Here is a 24,466-nt window from a genome sequence, read left to right as displayed (position 1 = left end):
GGCCGTAACCCCCATTCCCTGTCCCCCTGCGACCCTCGGGGAGAGAAGGTGGAGAAACTGGGATTGATATTGAGCCCAAGAAGAAGGGAGGGATGGGGGGAAGTTGTTCTGCTTTTAAGATCTGTTTGCTTTTTTCTTATTTCTCCCTACTTCTCTCAGATTTGTTCTCTTAATAAATGTAATTAATTTCCCCAAAATCGAATCTGTTTTGCCTGGGACGGTAAATGAAAGTGATCTTCCTATCCTTATCTCAAACCTCGAGCCCTTTGAAATATTTTCTCCCCTTGTCTAGTGGAGAAGGGGGAGTGAGAGAGCAGCTGTGTAGGCACCTGGCTTCTAGCCGGGGTCAAACCACAACACCAGCAGATCAAGAGAGGTGATTCTCCCCCTTTAGTCTGCTCTTGTGAGATCTCACCTTGAATACTGTGTCCAGTTCTGGTGTCCACACCATAAGAGGGACATAGATCTGTTGGAATGAGTTCAGTGGACGACCACAAAGATCATTCAGGGGCTTGAGCACCTCTGCTACGAGGATAGGCTAAGGGAAGGGAACTGTGATTGTTCAGTCTGGAAAAGAGAAGACTTCAGGGTGACCTAGTAGCTGCCTTCCAATACCTGAAGGGAACCTACAGAAAGGCTGGGGAGGGACTTTTTACAAGAGTGCCCACTGATAGGACAAGGGGAAATGGGTTTAAGTTGAAGGAGAATAGATTTAGATTGGCTCTTAGGAAAAAATTCTTCAGTACGAGGGTGGCAAGACTCTGAAATAAATTGCACAGAAAACTTGTGGATATTCCTCCTTGGAGGTCTTCACGGCCAGGTTGGATGAGGCCTTGAGTAGCCTGATCTAGTTGAGAGACGTCCCTGCCTGTGATAGGGAGGTTGGATTAGATGATCTCTAAGGTACCTTCTAGCCTAGGCCATTCTATGATTCTATGATTTTTAAGGTTCTTTGGAGATTAGATGCTGGAGTTCTCACATAGGAGATAACACTATGAAAGTAAACGTTCTTTTAAAATAGACTGCTTGCTTCACGCAACAAGTCCCTATGTCAATTATGTGATGTGGGAATGACTCTTAAGTGGATTTTTGCAAGATCTTTTGCATGACTGGACCTTTTCATCCATTCTCACCACTTGTGTGATTTCTGCATATGATAGTTCCAGTCACTTTCAAGTGAAGGAATATTTCTTCCTGGAGAAGCTGCAACTAGCATGGAGAGATCCAAAAAGATATTTCACCAGAGAGTGAAAGAAAGCCAGACAGTGCTATAATGAAAGAAGCATCTGAAGGATGCCAGAATGTTTTTCTGACTCAAATTGTAGACAAATTTCAGTCAGTAGGACAGATAAGATTTTGTGTCTTAAAAACATGCATGAAATTGAGTTCACCCTTGCTATAAATCAAGACAGACTGAAGCAAAACCAGATCAGCAGACTATTTGATGACAGCACCCATCATGGTGCTAAACCAACCTTTCCTGAACTGATCTTCCTCCTGACACTTCTAAGGAAAGATAAGGAAAATCTATTAAAATACTTGCAACATGAAGTTATTTAGAAACAGCCTCTGTTTTTTTTAGAAACAGGCTGGTATAATTCTTTTATGCAGTTCACAATGGGTGAAGTGCTATCACCTGGTGTAAGGCAATGAGACACCTTCTAAATCAACCTTAGATCTCACTTTACGAGATCAGAAACAGTCCTTTGGAACACTGCACTTTTTATTTTAATGATGCTGCAGCCTTCCTTCTCAGGGGCTTCTTTTTGAGTTAATTTCTGTTGGAGAAGTGTGAATAGCAGGAGGCTGTTTACATGAGAATTATGGCCCACGAGACTGATGAAAAGAAAATCATCACTTACTACTGATGGCTTTTACTGTAGCTGAGAAAACTATTACTATAAATTACACAATAAAGAAAAACTGAGATAATGACTCCTGTTTTTAAAATGCTTTGAGATCTACTAAAATGTTATAGAAGAGATTTTACTAGTACTATTTTATCATCTTACCACTTGAAGGGTTATTTTTCAAGAGAAATATGAAACTTACCGATGGGGTAGGTAATGTAACCTCTTTCTTTGTTTGCCAACACTTCTCATTATAAATGTATTTTCATTTGTTTGCAGTTTGACTTTTTTTTGGATAGTATTTTTCCAGACCAGGTGTCTGCTTCAGGCTGAGTTAGTTCAGCTGGGAAATTTCAGCTACAACTGTCTAACCATTTCCAAAAATAAGGCAGGAGGGTGGAAAAATAGGGATGCAACATGCATTGATCCTACGAAAAAAGCAAACGAATGAACAAACAAGACATTGCGAGAATCTGAGAAGTCCCACCTAGTTAGCAGCGTGGATTTCACGTTTGGCAAGTGATGGCACTAGCAGCAGAAGTTTTGGCTGTTCCTATGCAAAATCATAAAAATATGCCCAAATTTAGCAGCTGGAGCAAAACCAAGTAAAGAAATAGACAAAAGCTCCATAGTCACCACATCCTAAGAAGATATTTTCCAATGACTAACAGCTAAGATCTCCCAGGGTTCAAGCAACACTGTACACAACACTACCTTCAGTGGCTGAGTCAGTTCCAGCCACATGGAGCAGGTGCAGTCTGGTGAGATTCGGAAATCAAAGCACAGAGATTTGTTTCTCTGATGCTTGTACAGTTGCCCTTGCTGGGCCCAGAAAGCATAAAAAAAAATATTTCAATGAAGAGAGAAAGAAAGAAAATGTGGAGATCAAGGGACCAGATTGTGGAACTGGCCTACATTACTGGGCATGCAGAGAGCAGCAGCAAATTACAGAGCAGAACCTCGAAGTAATGTCTAGGATAACAAAAGGGAATTACAGAATTGGATTTAGGGGCAGTCAGGAGGAAGTCAGAAGTTGGGAGCAAGCTTGCAGTGGAACTGCAGGGGTGATGTGAATTGGCAAAGTGGAGTTGGCAAACTGGCTGAAAACGTGAGACGAGGAAGAAGAAGCAGTAGGGTGAAGCACTGACAGTGAGCAAAGACCCATGTGAAGGGGAGACAGACTGAAACCCAGCAGAGGTGGAGAAAGTGAAGAGTAACATAAAGAGATGAGACCATAAGCTGTTGAATCTTTTTTGTGAGGTTCCTTGGAAGAACTGCAAACTTCCCTCATGGACGCCTTCCCAGTTGTAGTGAATGTTACTGTTCTTTCGAAACCAGAACGACTGCTGCTTGTTCCTACTGTTGGTATTACAAAGTTTTGACTAAGCTTTTCTAATCTTTAGAGAGATTACTTTATAATGATTTATGGAAATACCTTTCAAAAGAAAAAAAAAAGCTTATGGACAACAGCTTATGAAGGCTGGAAGGAAGGTTGGGAGTTCTGAAGGGGAAGACTAGCTTTGAGTGATGGGAACAAGGCATCGAGGAAATGAGGACTGAGATGGGAAAGATGTGGAGGACAGACTGGATTTGGAACCCAGCACAGAAAAGTCAGGACTTGGGCAATGTTGAGGTGAAGAAGACTGAGGAGGACAGGTCACGCTTAGGAAGAATGAACATAAACCCCTACATCTTCTACAGAACATTCTTCTCCTTAGGATGTCTAACTTCAACAGCCCTTTACTGTCCGCAGAAGTGTATGAACTCCTCTGGCAAACAAATATTGCTGGGCCAAATGCAGGTTAAGAAACTAGTGCTGTTAAGAATAATCCTGTTCTTGGCAAGAACCTGTGCAGTATCCTTAGCAAGGCTAATCTTCATAGTTATTTCTGAGGATGTCAGTAAGAACTGTTTCCACTTGCAGGAGGGAGAGAAACCAGGTTCAGTTCACTTTACAAAAAAGCTAAAAAGGAAATTGCATTTAACACAGTCCAAAGTAAAACATGCTGAAAGAGTATTATTCCAGCTGCAATGGCAAGTGGTTGACAAGTATAAAATACTAGAAATTAAGTATGTAAGAACAGTCATAGTCTCCCCCCAGTTAGGCATGCATTACAGGGTGGGTAGTTTTCATGACTTTTCATCAGAACTTGGAATTGGCCAATTCACTTGTCTAAATATGTTTAACAAACGCCAAGATGGCTTGATTTCTAAAAAGCTCTGTTAGGACTCAGGCATTTTTCCAACAGAGCTATGTCTGCCAAGCAGAAACCTGCATTATTTTCCTGCCAGCTTATCCACTCAGCTCCCAGTAGCCAGCTTATGGGACTGCCAACTTCCAAGATTCAGATTTTGGGGCAGAGACAAGGGACAGACAAGGGATGGTGGTGGGGTGTCATGCCACATCTCTGTGGGACAGCGTTATTCGAAGTCTGCAGACAAGAGCAACAGTATTCCTAAAAAATGAGACAACTGACTTCCTCTGGTGTCTAATTGATTCTTCTGATGAGCAATGCAAAGAAGATAGAATAGGAAGAGATTGTGGTACTGAAGAACTCTCCACTGTGAGTGAAAACCAAGTCTGGAACCATCTAGAGAACCTCAAGGTGCACAATTCCATGGGACCTGACAAGATCCATCCACAGGGCAGAGATTGTGGTACTGAAGAACTCTCCACTGTGAGTGAAAACCAAGTCTGGAACCATCTAGAGAACCTCAAGGTGCACAATTCCATGGGACCTGACAAGATCCATCCACGGGGCCTGAAAGAACTGGCATTTTAACTCATTAAGGCACCTTCCATCATATTCAAGAACTTGTGGTAGTCTGGAGAGGTTCCCTCTGACTGGAAAAGAGGAAACATAGCCGCCACCTTCAAAAAGCGGTAAAAGATCTAGGGAACTATAGGCTCATCACTGTCACCTCTGTGCCTGGCAAGATAATAGAGCAGATCCTCCTGGAAAAGCTGCTAGGGCACATGGATATAAAGCAGGTGACTGGTGGCAGCCAGTATGGCTTCACCAAAGGCAAATTGTGTCTGACAAACTTGGTGGCCTTCTACGATGGTGTTACAGGGTCAGTGGATAAAGGAAGTGCCACTGATGTCATCTACGTGGACTTGTGCAGAGCATTTGACACTGTCCCGCACGACATCTTGGTTTCTAAACTGGAAGGATATGGATTTAATGGATGGACATCTCGATGGATAAAGAATTGGCTAGATGGTCGCACGCGAAGAATTGCGAACAGCAGCTCAATATTGAAGTGGAGACCAGTGATGAGTGGTGTCCCGCAAGGATCGGTACTGAGACTAGTGCTGTTTAACATCTTTGTTGGTGACATGGACAGTGGGATAGAGTGTACCCTCAGCAAGTTTGCCGACAACACTAAACTCTGTGGAGTGGTTGACACACTGGAGGGAAGGGATGCCATTAAGAGGGACCTTGACAGGTTTGATAGGTGGGACCATGCCAGCCTCAGGAAGTTCAACAAGGCCAAGTGTAAGGTCCTGCATCTGGGTCAAGGAAATCTCAAGCACAAATACACGCTGGGTGGAGACCAGATTGGGAGCAGCTCTGAGGAGAACTTGGCTGTGTTAGTTGATGAGAGGCTCAACATGAGCTGGTGGTGTGCACTTACAGCCCAAAAAGTAAACCGTGCATCGGGCTGCATCAAAAGGAATGTGACCAGCAGGTCAAGGAAGGTAATTCTCCCCCTTTATGCTGCTCTAGTGAGGCCGCACCAGGAATACTGCATCCAGTTCTGGAGCTCACAGTACAAAAAGGACATGGATCTGCTGGAGTGAGTCCAGAGGAGGGCCACAAAAATCATTAGAGGGCTGGAGAACCTCTGCTATGAGGACAGGCTGAAGGAGCTGGCGTTATTCAGCTTGGAGAAGAGAAGGCTCCGGGGTGACCTAATAGTGGCCTTCCAACACAGGAAAGCCAGAGAAGGGCTTTTTAGAAGGTCCTGTAGTGATAGGATGAGGACTAATGGCCTGAAACTGCAAGAGGGTAGATTTAGATTAGACATAAGGAGGAAATTCTTCACTGTGAGAGTGACGAGGCACTGGAACATGTTGCCCGAGGAGGTTGCTGGATGCCTCATCCCTGGAAGTGTTCAAGGCCAGGTTGGATGGGGCTTTGAGCAACCTAGTCTAGTGGGAGAGGGCCTTGGAACTAGATGATCTTCAAGGTCCCTTCCAAACTTAACCATCCTATGATAAGTAGTTGGTCTAAGGTTGAATAGCACATAAGAGGCCAGCTCCCAAGTTTTTGGCTTCCTGACAGCCTGCCACATGAGAGGCTGCACAGAAAGGCTCTACACTTGGGTCCTCTGGCATCCAGGATTTAATTTTGAAGTTATTGTCAGGAAACTTTCTGTTCTCCTATCAGAGATCCTATAGTGATTTCCAAAGAAAGTCCTGAAGATTTTGCTTTCATTTGGATGTTGGTAAATCTCAAAATATCCTACAGAAGCAGCAGTTTTGTGTTTGGCTACATGCTCACACTGTTGCACATCTTTATTTGGATATTGCTTTTAGAAAGTCCTCTTTCATGACAGAATGAGGATGCTTCATGTACTGGGGAGTTTAGAAAGTGGGCAATAACTGAAAAGCTGGTGTTATGCATAATGTAGATAAGTGTTGCCCTGTAGAACCAAATTCTTTATTTACCTTTGCCACAGATCTCACAGATAATGCTAATTAGATTACTTACATTTGTCTTTCCCAGGATTTTGCTAAGCTGGGTGATGTGACTGATCTGAAGAAGGAAAAAGAACTCTCAGAAGCAACTTCATTTTGATGAAAGCAGAGCTTTGAACATATAAATGCTATATAACAGAAAGTGAACTAGAAAAATCAAGCTGTAGGGTTCTGAAACTGAACATACAAAAATTTGTAGATACTTTTAAGTTCAGTCTGTACCTCAGCTGCCATTTGCCAAAGGGCTTCTGGTCACACAGGTGGGTTTTCAAAATGAACACTTTGTTTCTGAAACACTCTCATTCCACAGGGTTTATCATCTCAGGAAAGTTCATGAGGAAATTGATAATTATGTCTTCAGAACAGAACATGGAAGAAACAAAATACCAAATAACAGCTCATTAAGTATCATCTATTCTCAGTCACCCCTTAGATGACTAGTTTGAGGTCATCCAGGAAGCTTTTAGTAGAAATGAGAACAAACTGAAAGACCCATGCTGTTGAAGATGTGCAATAATTCTGTCTCTGTTTCTCTGGAGAAGAAATAAGCATATTGATGATATAAGAAGCTGACCTATAAAGAAAGATATTGGGCACTGTATTAACTCCCTTTACTATATAACATTTTAGAGTATTTTTAACCTCCAGTGTGCAAGCTGGGAAATATTTTGTATTTCTCTGAATCAAATATAAGCGCCTGAAAACTCATCACATTTACTTCGGAAATAATAAAATGAAAAGGCACTATAAACATTGATAACATTTTAAAATAACAAGTTACTTTTGACTCTCTACTGATATGCTAGATAAAATCACTATGTAGTTATGGAAAAAACCCAATACACAGCTATCTAAAAAACCCAAAACACTGTGGAAATGCTGACCTCTAGGTACAATAGCAGGATCTTGAGAATTGTTCGAGTCTGACATACAAAGCTCACCTTTAACATTTTGGCCTTGGCATACGAGGACAGGCTATTAACCTTTTTAAAAATAACAATGTCTTGTTGAGGCAGGGGCATGATGAAGTAGCTAGGGCACTTTGCAGCCAGCTTTGGCAATTCCAGGTCGATAGGTATGAGCCCCACTGAGACATTTGCTTTGCGTGTACCATGGGCTGCTTTTCGTGCTGTACCTTCCACTGCTCCAACGCCTCTGCCTTACGGAGCATTTGCAGGATGAGGCTGTTTCAGAGGTGCAGGGGCAGCTCAGTCCACCAGCACTCTTCAGATGTCCTACATGTTTATGCAAGTTATTCAGAGTATATCCAATCAAGTGTTTGAGATTTCTGATGAGCCAACGGCCCTGGTAGCTGAATATCCAAGACCGTAGTAGAATAACTTTCAGGAAGTCAAATAGCTCACAAAAGCTACAGTTCAACCAAAACTTACAGAGCTGGCAATCTGTCCCCTTCTTTCTTGGGAAGGAATTGTCAAGTTTGAAATTGTAACCTACTGGAGCAAAAAATAGTATTGCATCTGAAGTGCCAATTAGCATTCTCAGTTACTATTAATACCCGAGCTGTAAGGAGAGACTGCTGGATTGTTTTTGTCTGACTATATTAATTTTCATAGTCATTTGAGGAACAGTATTATTTAAGAGGCAGCACTCCCCACCAAATTTACCATGATGAACTGTTAGTGCAGCAGCAGCACAATTGTTAGTTTGGTGTTCAGTTCCTAAACTGTATCAACAGGTCTGTGGTATTATTGTAATGCTAAGCAAGGTAACACATACAGGAAAAGAAATCGTGACATTAGCTTTTTATGCCACAGCATGTGATCAGTGCCCCTGATGGTCTCAGGTATGTGAGATGTCATGCCTTTCAGAGTCCAAATTAGTAGTGGCTTTTAGCTAACCCCCTAATCTCTTGAAATAATTAGCATTTACATCACTCCAGACTGAAAACAAGAAAAGGCTAAACAAAAAGAACAGAAATAGGTTAAAAGACCAGATGTCTTTAACAAAGTGATTCTATCTTAAAGTTCTCTGTATCTTAAGAGTAGAACAGATACAGTACTCAACTCTCCTTCTTTCCACTCCTATCTCCCCCCAGAAAAGCCCAGGAAAAGTTTCTAAGAACCTGAGGAACAGTGAAATTATACCTCAAATCTTCCTACAGATTCACATGAAGTGCACTACTTAGTGGCACCATTGCTCAAAACTAGGCACTACTACAATCAGTTTTTCTGTCTTTTGTGTCCTTGTGAATAGGTCTGAACATTGCCGATACCAGAATAGTCAGAAGACAATGCTAAAAGATCTTTATTCTCAACTGTTACTGAAGTCTTTCAGGGCCATCTGAATATCCTTGCTCAGGACTATTTGAATAGATTTTAAACATCCTATTAGAATTTCAAGTCACATTTATTGACAGTGCTACATTTCTAAGCATCAAGAACACTCAGAAAAGTACACTTAATAAGAGGAAAGCAAGGTTAATGCTTTTAGTTCCTCTCTCTGCTTATTGGCAGAAACACACACATTAAAATTCTCATTTTTCCGAAGCTGGCTTATGAAAATGTGAACTTTGCCATCCAGCAGAGACACAGTCACTAGTGAAACTTAGGTGACAAATGATTAATCTCCTAACTTGGCTGTTGTAGTGAAATCTGCTTGTAGAAAGTTTGCTTCTATAAGGCTTCCACTTGGAAAGCAATACTGTGCTAGTCGAATGAAGGAGGGTAAAAGTCAAGAGAGAATAAGAGTGACTGACTAGCATCTATGTCATCATTAAAAATAAACACAAATCTGGATTAACCTTCTTAAGCACTCATTATCTAACTGCAGAAACAATCCTCTGTGTGCAATTCTGTGTTTCTATAAACAACACAGTCATTAGCTTGGCTCTAATTTTCTGAGTTAACCTCACCTTTTACTGTCACGTGCACACTCTGGCTGGTGGAGAGCTGGGGCTGAACAAGGACATTGCACGTGTATTCACCCTCGTCTACTTCCTTCTGCACATCTGAAAGCTTCAACGTCCCATTGTTCTCAAATGCCACTTGGCGATGGTTAAATGGTAACAGGTTAGAATTCTTGTACCACTTGATGGAGTAATACGGGTAGCCAATCACACGGCAGTGGATGTACGTGTCCCGTCCAGCTATTGCTGTGATGTTCTTCATTGGTCGAATGCTTGCTGGTCCTAGAAGGGTAAAAAGAGACTCTTGAAAACAATTTAAAGGCACATTCATTTGAAGAAACATGCACAGAATTTTTCTGAATATACAAACGTTAACAACTTTTACAGATGCAGCTTACACGACACTTCTTAGCATTGACAGTTTTTCCTTTTAGGAGATACTTAACCAGTTCCCCTAATCTTTATGTGCTCTAGTTTTTCCTCACCCTGCAGCATACATGTTAATTATGTGGGGGTATATGTTTTCTTTATTCAACACTTGCCTAATAATATCTTTGATGCATTACAAATTAAAAGGCTGAAGATGATTTAATTAAGGTGAAATAGTAAAACTGATACAAAGCTAGGATCCTGTTACACACGAAAACACAGACAAAGATAGCTGCTTTTTTTTTCACGTATATTAAGTATAATACCATGAGGATGGCTATTATGCCATGTAGAGAGAGAAATGCAAGCTAAAGTACTATATACATGAATAATTACAATAAATGTTGAACACGTAAAGGAGGAAAGGAAAAGGAAAGAAAACCACCATGCACAGCAGGACTAAAGTAAAGAAACTGAAATAATAGAGATGAGTATAGGACAAATAGACTATAGAATACAAGTCAAAGGGTTCTCCCAACTTTTAACCATACCATACACTTTCTAGATGGGGCTGGAGAGGCAGGGTGGGAAAAGAGTGAAGAAAAGGAGAGGAAAAACAGTAAGTCGGTTTTGGCATTCCAAGACTCATTTCATCACATGCAACAGTCTTCTTCTCCACTACAATGAGTTATGTGTGTTTTTTTCGAGGAGCTGATTTGACAAGCACCTCTTACGTTTATTCGAGCCTGGTACGGGACGACTCCAGCAGAGTTGTTGGCAGTACAGCGATAAACTCCACCGTCTCGGACCTGAGTGTTACTGATATTCAGGTAACTGACCACGTTGCCTTCGGAGGTGATAATCTGGCTGATACGATGACTGCTATCCTTCACAATGGGATCTTCATCCAGTGTCCAAGTGATTGTAGGCAAAGGAGTCCCCTTCACATTGCACATGAGGGAGACTGGCTCTCCTGGACTCACCACTTTCTCACTAAAGGCAGAAATGATTTTGGGAGTTCCGTCTGTCAATGGAAACAAAAGCAGGAGAATAGTACTTACATGGTGTAAAGCTTTTTCCCTCTGTCCTGCAGCTTATCGTGTGAGCCAAGATCTTTTTCGGAAGCAATGTAAACAATTGTATTCCAGGATGCAAACATAAATATTGAGAGAGGGAAGCTGATTTTTGGTAGTAGACTGCTTAAATGATCCTTTTCTTACTACAAATTTCTTGTTCATCTTCTGAGAAACCTGATACTGACTCTTCTGAAGGACGAGCACTTGAATAGATGGACTAGGGCTCTGCATAGCTATACGAACTGCCAAGTTCTTACAGAAAAGTGTTAAAGTCATATGCATTTCATCACAAAAGACATACAGGAAAACTCCAACACATTTGGAATTTTTCTTCTACTGGTAGATTTCACCTCCTTGGAAAGCTAAGGATGAATCCTGTTGGCAAGAGCTAGGCGTAACTTGCATAGGCTAATTTCAGACAGCTGTGCCAATGCAGTTTAGTCCTGAACAACAACGCCCCATTTAAGAAAGTATTAAATTAAGTTTTTTTCTGAATACAGATTGCCAGTAACAGCAGCGATGTCAACTTCTTTCTGTGGTCATTTTGTGCTACAGATAAATATTACTCTGAAATGAGAACACTCGGATGCTTTCTCTTGTGATCTATGTCACAATTTACTCGTTCTTTACCAGGGAAGTAAATAAAGAGAATAGATGGAGACAGAAATTTTAAGATTGTAAGTAGGGAGCACAGTTAAATAGCCACCTACCCTGTGAGTTCAGTGGGGTAACATTCAGGAGTGCCAGCATTCTGCTATTAGTTAGGAAGTTTGTTTCTGAGATCATGCAATGCATGTTTGTTCTCCTCTGAAAAGTCGTACTTTCAAAACTGTATTTAGAATAAATTTCAGTGTAATTGGGAGCAAATGGCCACAAACCAAGAGCAGTATGCAGAACGCAGGAAGAAATCAAGTCCTAAGTTTGTGCTTAGTGCTGCAGGCTACTGTCTGATTTTAAAGAGCTAAGTGGCAAACAAGCTAACTCACTTCAGCTTTCCTACAAAACACAGAAGGTAAAGGCACCTCGTTACCTAGAGAGGGGCCAAAGACACTTCTACACAAAACCCTTGCACACAAAACCTTTCAAGGACAACTCTTTTCAGTTTCACACAGGACAGAGGATGACAGGACAGGAGCAACAAGTCTCATGCTCTGTGTGATGCATTGTTTGTTTGTGCACATTATCACTGCCTCTTCAAGTACACTCTGCTATGTATTATCTATATGTTTGTGGGGCTTGAACCATGATGACTCCCCTAGAAATAACAATTTTTACTTTGTAATTTCAGTGTAACTCAAGAAACTGAAGGAATTGGCACAATACGTGCAAGATTCTCTACAAAACAGAATTAAAAACAGGGCTGCAAAAATCCCTTGCTTGCCACGAAGTAGAAAGAGTAAGGCACTTCCACTTTCAGGCTGCTGAAAGACCTCAGCATTCCTCGAGGAGTATTTGTTTTTATTTTGTTTAATGTTTTTCACCTCTCCTCCCCCTATCCCTTTCATTCCTGTCCCATTGATTATGCAACAGAGTTCTAATTTATTTATTTATTTCTCTGACTCGTCCTTTCCTTTGCTGTGTGCTGTATACTGTCATCCCTCAGAAAAAAAACAACAGCAACAAAAAAGCACTTTTCATCCTGAAAGAAAGCTGACCTAGGGCCAATAAATCTGTGAGTGCACATGCTATGTACCTCTGCCACCCTTCCTCCTCTTTTTAATTTTTTTTTTTTTAATTCAAGTGACAGGCTTTTTTTTGGAGCTGAAAGCAGACATTATTTTCCCAGTGAGACCTGAGTGTCTGTGAAATTTTTCCTGCTGTTGCTTTCTGATAACCTGCACTCTCTCGACATCATGATAGATTATCAATATGTGCTTTAGGCTTTCTTAGTCATGGGAGATGGTTGCTGAGGTAACTTGGCCTAGGCAGGTAATCTCTTCTTCTTCTGTAAAGACTCTAAAAATATTATCCATTCCATGACTTCACTACAGTCTCATTAATGAACTGGCTCTGTACAAATTGATAATTTTCCTTACTTGATTATCACATAGAATATTGTGTCAGATATTTAAGATGATCTCCATGCCTTCAGCCAATAAGCCCAACCGGAAAAGCCATGCACAGAAGATGCTGGGAGTTGAATAGAGACCTTTTCTATTGTGTCCAGATGAAAAGATGGTGTAAAAAAATCAGCACCACCACTGTCCACCCCCATCAAAGAAAAAAAAATTAAAATTGACTGGAAGGACTGTTCAGGAAGGATATTTGTTTTCAAATAAATTTTTTCATTCTATCTGGTTTTGCTCAGAGTGAGGTACAATAAACCCTCTTCTCATGTGTAGCATCCATTACCCCTTGTTATACAACGACAGCACCAAAGACGACATTTATTATTTTGGAGACCAGAGTCATTAAACAGGTAGTGACTGACCTTCTAGTATGACCTGAACATAGTCTTGAGCAGACATCTTATCTTTGCGCACAAAGCACTGGTAAGCTCCACCATCACTCTTGGCCATGCCGTCCATAATAAGGTTCTCCCGATTGACGCCAGTGATCCGAACATTGTTACCAGGGTTGATGATTTCACCATTGCGATACCAGGAGAGCTCCTGGTCCTCAGTTCCCGTCACGCTGCAGGACAAGGACACTTGACTACCAACACTGCTTTTTACCTTCCGTGGGCTGATCGTGGCTTTTAGTGGTTCTGAAGGTTTAAATCAAAATAGAGAGGGAAAGGGAAATAGAAAACATTGAGTATACATGTCAATTTTTGTGCAGGTAACAAATTAGTTCTCAGTTAAGGAGAACACCAAAAATCACAGCCATACTCTCTGAAAAAAAACCACAAAAATCTCACAAATTAAAAATAGGTTACTGTGTTTGCTCTAAGAAGCATTTCTGCCAACATCCATGACACAAAACATAGTTCTATAGGGATAATCTTTCCAAAGCATAATATAATCCCATCCCTAAATGAACAGTAGGAGTAGATCTACTGAGTAACACCATGGGCGCTGAGGACCTGACAATGGCACTACACGTGTTTTGGGAAGGTAGAACGTTACTTCACATCAGTTCAGTGTGGACCTTTGAACTGGTGTGTTCCTGAAGCTCAATTTCTCATTTAATATCCTTCAAAAGGAAATCAGCTTACATGTTCCAAAACACTCCCTGATGTGAACAAGTTCAGTAAATGTCAGTGACCAGATGATTAGCTTCTAAGTGTGGAAGATACCCATTAAAATGTTAATGTAGGTATACCCATGGATGTCCATCAGATCTGTTGAAATGGAAGTGGTTTTGTGTGGGGGCTCACTAAATTTTTTGTTTCAACATGGGAAGACTATGGTATTTTCAAGTCAGGCTTAATTGAAAATAGAAGTAATGCAAATTGTATGCTGTTAAAAAAAAGATAAAAAATTATGAACAATGTTGACGAAAATTCATCAATGTGAATGCAAGGAAAACAATCTTTATCATGCCACCTAACAGTTATCAGCATTACTGAATGCACATCTCATGTCATGCTTTGTACATATTGGTTTGACGTCCTTATAAAGATAAGGGACTACTATGATCAGTGGTATCTTCTCTGATACCAAATACATACGATCTTATTTATTTTTTTACCAGCTTGCATACATGCACACACACACATATATACACATACTTATACACAAAAATTCACTCAGCTAACTCATTTACTTTACTGAACATTTATAACACACAGGATGAAATAAATCTTTAACAGCCCACTGGATGCAGAGACCTGGTAAAATCCACACAGGTCAGTGACCTCAGTCACTCTGGATCACAGACACATGTGTAACAGACCTTTCCTCTACAATGGTCCAGAGCAACAGTTAATCTGTGCTCATATGCATATTACAAGTCACTGAACATCTCTATGTAGCCTATTTAAATGACCGCAAAGGCTTAAAATTATCAATGACCCATTGAAAAAAATAGACATGCTTAAGTGCACCATCACCATCTCAAAGACATGATGGTGCAAGAAACAGAACCACATCCTCCATTGCAAAGGAGGAACCACATCCTTGGTTGCCCAACTGTTGCTCCCTGCCAGCCTGACACAGAAGATGTCTACTGGCTGTTTGACCTCTGAGTAAATAAAATACATCACCAATCACTGAGGATACTTTCAATACTACTAGCAATATGATTACATCATGTGTCTGTAAGTTTTGACTTCGTATCACATAAGGCAGACTGAATTCAGCTAATTTCTATGAATACATTTAAAAACAGAGTTCCTTCATTATAATTCATAAATTACTGATCTTTGATTTCAGTTTTATTTTGCCCAAATATGTTATGTGTAATTATTTGTGAAGACATCTTTATGATTTGAACTGTTCACAAACTTCTCCCTTTCCAGTTTACTAGTCATGCTGCATAGTTGGAAACATCAGTTCACAAAGCATTATTTCTATTCCAGGAAATATTGTTTATTTTTTTAACAACAGAAGAATAACACTTTTCCAGTGCAGTGCTTCTGAGTAATAATTATCTTTGTAGAATTTGTGAAACATTTGCAATATTCACACATGAATACTCAACTGAGGGGTGGTATGAGTATTCAATATTACCGAACAGCATGAGTCATGGCAATGAGATTCTGGCAGCTTTATTCATGAGAACATTTGCAATTTCTTTCTAAGCATCCAATTCAAGCTTCTAAATGATATACCCTCCATGTGATAAATTATATACCTACATTAGAAATTGTATCTATTTGCACTTCTGACCACTCAGTTGTCCACCTAACTTGTTGCTACAGAGAGTACTTTCTCTTGTTCCACAACTTGGAGGACATTAAGCATTGCTAAGATAAAGTAGCAAAACACAAGATACAGCAAGATACAGCAACATCTTTCCTGACACAAAAAAGCAGACAAGTGGCCCGAGACCTTCGCTCAGTCCAGGACTTACGTTTTACATACAGTCGCCCTATCATCTCGGCAGTCCCATAGTTGTTCCACACCTCGCAGACGTAGTTCCCTGTGTCTGAGGGACGCGTGTTCTCAATCAGCAGTCCTGTAACCGTCTGCCGAAACCTGCTGTCAGGCTCCCAGGGAATGTTGTCCTTCAGCCAACGATACTTTGGTGCGGGGTGCCCTGATGCTTTGCAAGGCAGCTCCACTCGCTGTCCTGCCATGGCTTTACGGTGGTCAAACCCATCTAGAATAGATGGAGCTGAATTCGCTGGGTCTGAAAGAGCAAACAGCTGTTTTCAGTGGGAGCATTAACATTCTTTCATTCGTTAAACAATATGCCAATATTTTTTCTCCTGCATTTTTTGACTCACTAGCCCAAAGTTTCATGTACTACCATTTGACCCAGCCACCAGTCTGTAATATCGCAGTAGTGATGGCTGGGATCCAGATGCATGTACTACTGAAGCATCTAATGACTACTTGGATATCCTCTCACTGGATTTTTTCCAGGTGGCAATCATTCATCTGGTCATCCTTCATGTCTCCTATCAGAGGAACAGAGAGCCAGAAATGTGTTGCCTAACAATTATTACTGTTATCCCCGCAACACTTGACTAGAATGAAGCCAACACATTCTGCATGCTTTCTGGTGGTCTGAAGGCTTTGAATTAAAAGAGCGATTTATTCCTTTGTCAAGAGAGAAATGGGCGAAGATACAGGAATTTCTATTTGCAGTCTAGCTGACAGAGGAGCCTTTTCTTCTTCTCTGGAAGAAGACCTTAATGTGACAAGACCAACTTACAGCTTAACACTCCACCTTCTCTGTGTTCAACTTACCGAGCAAAGCAGCTCTCAAACCAACACACTTGTGTAGCACCTGGCATATATTTGTGGATCTCACAGAAGTCTGGCAGAATTCCTTCACTAGAGGTGCATGTACTCCACCAGAAATAGCATTTTGTGATCTTGGCTTTTTAAATTTGAAAATTTTTGGAGGAAGAGAGTGATATGAGTTACAGTTTTGCACAACATGCAGCATGATGGAAGCACACCCTGGAGCTATTGCAACACAAATACTGAACAATAAATCAACAATAAGTATTTTCTCATCACAAGCACCCACTTTGCTAAGACTTCTGTCTCACAAAGAAACTCCACACAGTGATCAAGTCCTTTCTATCTGACAGACTGATCTCTTTTCTGGGTATATCTACATCATAGTTGCCTGGGTGCAGGTGTGGTTGTTACCATTTTGACATTTTTAAGTGGCCTTTGACTTAGTACAGATACTGCTCACACGACAGATGCATCAGAATCCTGTTAGGAGCGGGAGAGATTAAAGGAGCATTTCATGCCAAATTTAAGCTACTGAAGTGATAGTGTGAACAAGCACCCGAGCTACTTATTTTAAAACTGTCTTATATCTTCACGAACTGCAGCCACACCTGGGAGTGTAGACCTGAGAGCAAATAGCTAGAGGTACTATGCAAGATACACCATCAATTCAGAAGCTAAAATTGTGATGTTAAATGAAAGGGCTAATTAAAATTTATGTGAATATCTAGACAAAACCCTAAATGCCAAGCTCAATATAACAAGACCACAGAGGTTTTTTTCTAGAGGTTCTCTAGATGCCAGCAAAAATCTGATCCACTGAACACAAAATCACATTCAGTTTACAGCAACTTACTGTCTGTCTCGTTAGAAGCATGTCAGCCAGTAGTTAAACAAATGATTTTGCATGCATCAGTAGCCTCAAAGGTCCATATTTGGCATCAAGATGGGTTATATTTTTGAGCTTGCCATGCTGTTTATGTCTGGCTTAGTGCAAGCACAATCTGCCAGGATGCTATTGGGAAGGCCAATGTCAATTTGTCTAATTGATTAGTCAACTCCTTTCTCGCCTGTAGGGTCATCAGGCATCTATGTTTTCAGCGCATAGATTCTTTTGTGCAGCCTAAGGAATTAACTCAGTAAAAATATAAGCACGCAAGAAATTAGAGCTCTGGCTCTGAGGAAGGTTACATCCACATGAAATAAATTTCTTCACCTGAAGTAATAATTAAATAATAAAAAGGTAGAACTGACTTTCAAAGTTATTGTCTCTGCATTCCTACTCAGAACTGACAATAGCTTTGCACCTTTTCCACATGCTTTCAACTTCGAAAGATTTTGTGAAACATGTATGTAGTCCCCTTTGCAAACCTTTAAGTACAAAAATAAAGTATCCAATGGACATTGAAGCAAGATGGGGGTCACTGGAGGAGGAATTAAAGTAATGGCAAGAAAAAGTTTTGACTAGTGTATCAACCTTTGTCAGGCTCCTAGTTGGCTGTGGAGAACCACATATGCTTCAACATCGGGCTCGGACAAAGCACAAAAACGCATCAGGAAACAAGGTGATGGTGACAGCAAAGCAGCTGCTGCTGTCCTGCTCCTGTGCCCAGGCAAAAGTGCAGAAAACTAGGGGACCTTCCCTCAGGAGCTGGGGGTTACAGCAGCAGATGACAAGGGAGGCATAGCCCCCTTCTGCAGCTGCCATTTCTCACCCTTCAAGAACAGAACATCAGTCCCAGGGTTCTCTATCCTGCGTCCACTTCCCTTTTTCTTGTCGCAAATTGAGCCTTGACTGAAGCAGCTCAGTCTGAAGTCCCATCCATGGAACAGCTGAACTGGGATTTGTCTACACACTTGAGAAGCCTTGAGTTGGTTCTTATAGCATAGGAATTTTAAAATATATTTAGGGATGCACAAAACATGAATCCAATGACCTGGTTTCTTGCACTCTACTTAAATATTTAAATAGATGGTCAAAATATCTCTTTTGGATGTCCCTGGAACAGACTCTTATTTAGAGCTCCTACATTACATATATTCCACTCAGGTAAAAAAAAAAAAGGCAAAAAAAAAAAGCACAAAAGAAATCCCAGGTTCATTTGTAATCACCTGCTATGAGGCAAATAGTAAAGTAATATAACTCAATTCCGATATGTGGTATGGGTTCTTTTGAATTATTATTTTCCTATGCTTTAACAGTCAGCTGCAAATGACTTCTAGCAAGGACAACAGTGGAAAAAACTGAAGCAAGATAATGTTCTAAGATATTGTACTCTTCTTTGAAGGACAGAGAAGGAAACACATTATGCTTTCAAAATTACATGGATTTTTTTGAGGGTGGGGATTTAAAAAAATGTAAAGATTTTGGAAAGCAAGATTCACGGCTGGACAAAGTTATTTTTGGAAAAGCGCATTATAATGTGCATTAGAGGAATATTATGTAGTATGTCAATGGCCCTGCTTTTAATTTTATTTAGAAAGTCAACATGATTTCAAGATGTTCATACTCCAAATTAAATTTGGAACTTTGGTTTAGTCATAGTCATACTAATTGTTCATATGTCTATTTGCACCTATATGTAAGTTACATTTATCATTCTTTCAAACAATAACAAAGTTTAACTTGCATTAAAAATGTGGCCAAGATACTATGATCAAGATCCACCGCAAATTATTTAGTCCCCAAATAAGGACAGAATATTTATGAATGCAAAAGGCAGGAAAAATGTAGGTCTCATGCAAGATAACCTTTCACAACATTCATGGATTCTCTGATATCAGTTCTTACAGGAATGGCTTTTTGAAAATGTAAATTCCAGTAAAGAAAGAAGTAAATCTGTTAGAGAAATATTAAGAGACAAACTGCCAATATTTGCTGAAGTTGTTCAGTAGATTAACAGGACTGGAAATCAGAGCCTATCATAGCTCTAACAGAGAATAATTAACTCCCTTGAATTCAAAAAGCCAGCTATTGCACACAGGTAAAATTTCCTATTTTGATTTGGTGTGTAGAGGATAACGGAAGAACTTCAGACAGAGCACATATTTATGGCACTTGTCTGAATTACAAACAAACCTAAGCTTTCATTTTTCCCCTTTCGTTAAGCGAAATAACTAGAAACTTTCCTGTGGTAACCAAGATACAAGCCTGATTTTATTTATGTTACCACTGCCTCAGCCTTAGCATGATTTCATACGGAAACAGACCATATTATGGAGGCAACTAGAAGGAAAGGACCCTGCCTATCCTTATGAGACTAAAGCAGGAAAATTATTGTGCAGGAAAACTACTTCTTCATCTCACTGGGAACATCAGAGGCAAGAGTTTTACCCACATGGAACACATAGCAAAGGAGGAAACTCATGGATCTGACCGGTAAGTGATTCTAACCTGAACAATCACACCTTTTTTTTTTTATCATTAATATAATTAACTGCTGACTTGTGTGCTCAGAGAGTTCCAGAATCCTTCAGCAAAGACCGTTTTGGAGGAAGGCAACCAACGCAAAACCTTGTGCACACCTCTGTCTCCCTTAGGGCTCTCAAGCAGAGGGTGGAGAGCCAGAACCTACACTAGAATTTTTTTCTGACAAAAAGACCAAAAGAAAAGACAGCTAGGTCGAAAGGAGAATGACTCCACTGACTGTTAGATTGTGAAGGTCAACATACCCTGACTGATTTTTAGGGTTAGGATTTTTAGGGGTACTCTGTAACAGTGAAAAGGGGGAAAAGCTCTGTGGGGCTTTCAGTGGGATGGTGGGCATGTACAGCTGCTGTTTGCTTACATGCAATCTGAGAGTGCAGTTACAGGCATCCATCAAGGAAGGGGAGATGAACAAGAGCTAATCCTATGCAGACAGGTTTGAGTGCAAGTTCAAAACCCAGGCCTGGGGTTTGCTCTTCCTTCTCCCCTCACCCACAGCTGGCACCATCTCTCACTGAGGCAGAATAGGGAGAAGCGGGGATTGGAGCAGGACAGTACTGACAGCCTGAAGTCAACAGTCAGGAGATGATTTACAACTACAAGGAAAAGTTAAAATACCCCATCTACCTTCCCATTTTCCTACCTACTGCACAAGGCCATTTGCCCTAGGACTCTTAGTTCTTCTCATGGACAGCCACCAGCTAACTCTCCTGTCTGCAGCAACCTGGGTGGCCTGGGACAGCTCACATACCCCTTCTGGCTAAAAATCCCTCCTGAAAACAGGGGAATAAACTGTTTTCCACAGGAAGGAGGGTTCTGAATGCAAGGTAAGGCTGAAATGCACCTCAGCTAACCTCAGACTCCTGCAGTAGAAGTGTGTACAGCTGAGGTAAATGCCCTGAGCTACTGCTGTGGTTACCAGAGAGAAATAGGCACCATCGGGCAATTCATGTCAGTTCAAAGTGGGCAGCTGAAGTAGGTCAGATATACTGCTCCTGAAAGTGTTCCTTTCCTTTGGTTACAAAGGGAAATTAATATGACTAGATACTTTCACTGCACAAGTCTACTCTTAATGTGATGAATCCCAATCACAGTCCCCCGAAGTGCTCTAAACTTACTAAAAATCACTGTACTAAATGTCAGTGCACCCTACTGGCTCTCTGGAAATACCTACTAGAAGGTGACAAACAGAAAAAAGGACTTTAAAATTGAACACTTTATTTTGCAGCAGCAGCTCACAACTAACCACTTCAACCTTCCATTTGATAGACAACTTGATTGTTAGTGCATATAGGCAAAAGAACGTGCTTTGCCAGTTTAGCACACTAGAGATAGGCATACACAATACTTAATTTAACATGATATATAAAGGAGTACCTGATACAAAAAGTCTTGCACTGTTGCTTTGTCGCGTTTCTCCTGTGTATCTGTGCCTTGTGATACATCGGTAGTTGTACAGTCCATCTTCATTCTGTACGTCTAAAATATACAAGGCTCCCGTGGATGTGATGAGAAATCTAGGTCCTGAAAGACACAAGAATTTGCAGGGTTTAAAATATCTGCAGGTGGTTACTATGTTCTGCTGGCTCACAGAGGGATGGATGACACAGGCTGAGGAGTCCTGAAGGTTTTTTTGTCAGTCTATAAACTGTCAAACCTAAGTTTATTAAGTACTCACTGCAAATGCATATAAAGATATTAATTTATGTGCACTTCTTATAAGAAAGTTAGAGATCTGTAAGAAAAACATGAGACTAAGAACAAAGTCATATGTCATGGTCTATATCACAATCAATAAACAACATCCAAGAGGAATCTGAAATAAGATACAAGGTAAAGAACTAACGCAGAATTTGAACTAGTTTAATTCAGCAATGTAGAGTGATATGATGGCAATTCACTATCAGAGCTGTACATACTAGAAAGACAGTTTGAGGACAGCATGGATAATTGAACAATATTAGCCAAACCAGCATTTATTGTCCAGGTACACCAGAAAATTGAGGAAAAAAAGTTAACAAAGGTGAAACTAAAGTGATCAGTGAAAGCGTCAGGAGCAGTCTCGATGCACCCTGTCCATGTTTCCTGTGAGTTATCACATTCCAGGCCTCAGTGGGATGGGCTGAGCTCTCTGGAGCTCAGTGCTTCCACAGCTAAGCAACTAGCAGAAGAGGGGTTAATACATTATCTGATCTGTTATGGACCTTTTTTTTAATAATATTGCAGTTAGTGATTAGAGAAGCACAATGTAAGCAGGTAAACAGAGTGTGTCTAAAAGAAGGGCTTAAATAAACAGCACAGGACATGTTACTTAATATTCAAATATTTATTACTATTTTTTAAAAATTCTACACAGAAATGTTTATTTCAGTAAGAAAACTAAGCCCAGCAAAGTGACTGCCCCATAAAACTGAACAAGACTGACATGTTCATGGATCAGTGTTTCTCCCATTGTTCATTCAAACTGAAAATAATATAGTCAAAACTGTCTTCAAATATATATATTTATTATTAACTCTGGACTATGTGGAAAACATCACAGTACATGTGTACACATGTGAAGTTTTGATCACTTGACACCTGCACAAATGCCTTTGCTCTGTTGTAAGTTCGTGTTTTAAAAACAAGGACACAAAAAAGCTAACTTATATACAGTACATGTTTACTCTAAAGCTTTTCCTACCTTGCAGTAAATGTAAACAATGTGGTTAGAATACATTGCAAAATTTTTCTTGGTGACTTTTTAAAAAAAATTGTTCTTTGTGACTTTTTAAAAAAACCTGTAGTCTAAGCTAAGTATTCTTTTCTAAAACTTTTATACTGTAACTGGTAGCTCTTACAACATACATGCATCTACCTACGTATTATAAAATATAACTAGCAGCTAAATTACAGGACAGAATACACAAAGATGAAACACATTATGAACTAATATTCAGTAATATGTAGTAAGAAATATTTCCTTTTCTTCAGAGCTTCTATTTGAGCAATGACTTTTTAATAATTAAGTGTAGTCAGTGTGCTTGCTCACAAATGCATCAGTGGGAAAGCAATCCAGCAGAGAAAAGACAGAAAAGAAATGGTATCATTACAGAGGGCAATCTCCTTTAAACCACAATATGAAAGAAATGGGGAAAAAACCCCAAAATTAACAACCATTTAATGTCACAGGACAGGACTGACCCTTAGAGCAGAGAATACTGAATAAAACAACTTCAGCCCACCTCTCTCATCCTTGTATGAATACTGACCATTTGTCTTGGCTGACCCTGTTCTGAAAATGAAGGCACAAGCGTGGAAGCAGTTAGGTCACAATTTTGAAAAAGCATAATCTGCACTGTGCATAGCCTTCTGAAGTACCCTGTTTATTCAAATAAGACGTGCCATTACTAAGAAGTATATCAATAAAATAAATCCTTGGAATGGAGGCATAGAAGATGTTGAGCTACTTGCCTCCTACTGAAGGAGAAGAGCTGGGAAAGCAAAGGTGGGAAGGAGGGGGAAGATGGGATGGCAAGAGCACTCTCAGCCATGAGCAACACTATTTTTTGAGTCTAGACTCGTTTACTGGCTAGGGGGGTTCCTTCTTATACAGAAGCCATGTTGCCTTCATATGCCTTGAAATTTTGATTGCTTGCATACAGAAGACTTGTTATTACTTATAAACAAAGGTACTGTTGAGTGTAGCGAGAGAAGCACTGGCATAGGTAATATTTTAGTTTCACAGCTGGGTGTCTGAAAAATGGCATTGAAAATGTTACATGGAAAAAGCAAAGCTAACTTGCTTAGTACACTAGCTACGTTTTTTAGAATTAAAAAGTTAATCCAATAAAGTACTAGTAATTGAGAAACCAGATAAAACTTAAGTTGTTTTTTGCTAGTCACAAAGTATCTTGGCTAACAGCTACATACTAGTAACCAGAAAGCATAGTCTGCAAGTGTGTAGCCAACCACCTCAGGAGCCCGCTTAATAACCACAGGATTGTTCTTTATCTGTTCTTGGCCCATCAGTCACCCAGCCCAACTCCAAAACCACAACAAATAGAATCTTACCACCTCTTAGGAAGGCAGGCTCATAATGATTCATACAGCAGAAGTACTTCCTGTTGGTCAGCAAACACTTTTTTTTCTTTTTTTTTGGGGGGGGGAGTATTGTTCCTCACACTGTAACTCTTAGATATAACATAATCTTCTATGCTGAGTATTTCTTCCTTTTCCTTTTGGAGTCCCCAATTACTCAGATATTAACACTTGTCCCATCTCAGCCTATCTCCTCATCACATAGATCCTCCACTTCCATACCATTTAACAAGGTTTACTTTTACCACTAGCTCTTCATTAGAAGGTTATTTAGAATTTTGGTGTGAAAATCACAGGC

At 40.2% G+C, this 24,466-nt stretch overlaps 1 protein-coding gene across 1 annotated transcript in view; it reads right to left on the bottom strand.

The window, feature by feature from the left end:
* Positions 1-24,096, bottom strand: part of LOC104280620 (Down syndrome cell adhesion molecule-like) — a gene marked incomplete at its 3' end in the record, with an annotated part of 43,933 nt that extends 19,837 nt beyond the window's left edge. The window contains exons 1-6 of the mRNA XM_009878322.1: positions 24,001-24,096; positions 21,466-21,709; positions 15,823-16,101; positions 13,298-13,573; positions 10,518-10,814; positions 9,428-9,703 (exon numbers count right to left, since the gene is read on the bottom strand). Of these exons, the coding sequence (XP_009876624.1) occupies positions 9,428-9,703; positions 10,518-10,814; positions 13,298-13,573; positions 15,823-16,101; positions 21,466-21,709; positions 24,001-24,096 (1,468 nt within the window). The remainder of the gene's footprint in view (positions 1-9,427; positions 9,704-10,517; positions 10,815-13,297; positions 13,574-15,822; positions 16,102-21,465; positions 21,710-24,000) is intronic.
* Positions 24,097-24,466: the final 370 nt, after the last annotated feature.

This window comes from Apaloderma vittatum, unplaced genomic scaffold (genome assembly GCF_000703405.1).
Source record: "Apaloderma vittatum isolate BGI_N311 unplaced genomic scaffold, ASM70340v1 scaffold1471, whole genome shotgun sequence".
NCBI classification, from domain to species: domain Eukaryota; kingdom Metazoa; phylum Chordata; class Aves; order Trogoniformes; family Trogonidae; genus Apaloderma; species Apaloderma vittatum.
The sequence above is the reverse complement of the archived record's forward strand: the minus strand, read 5'-3'. Positions and strand labels throughout refer to the sequence as shown.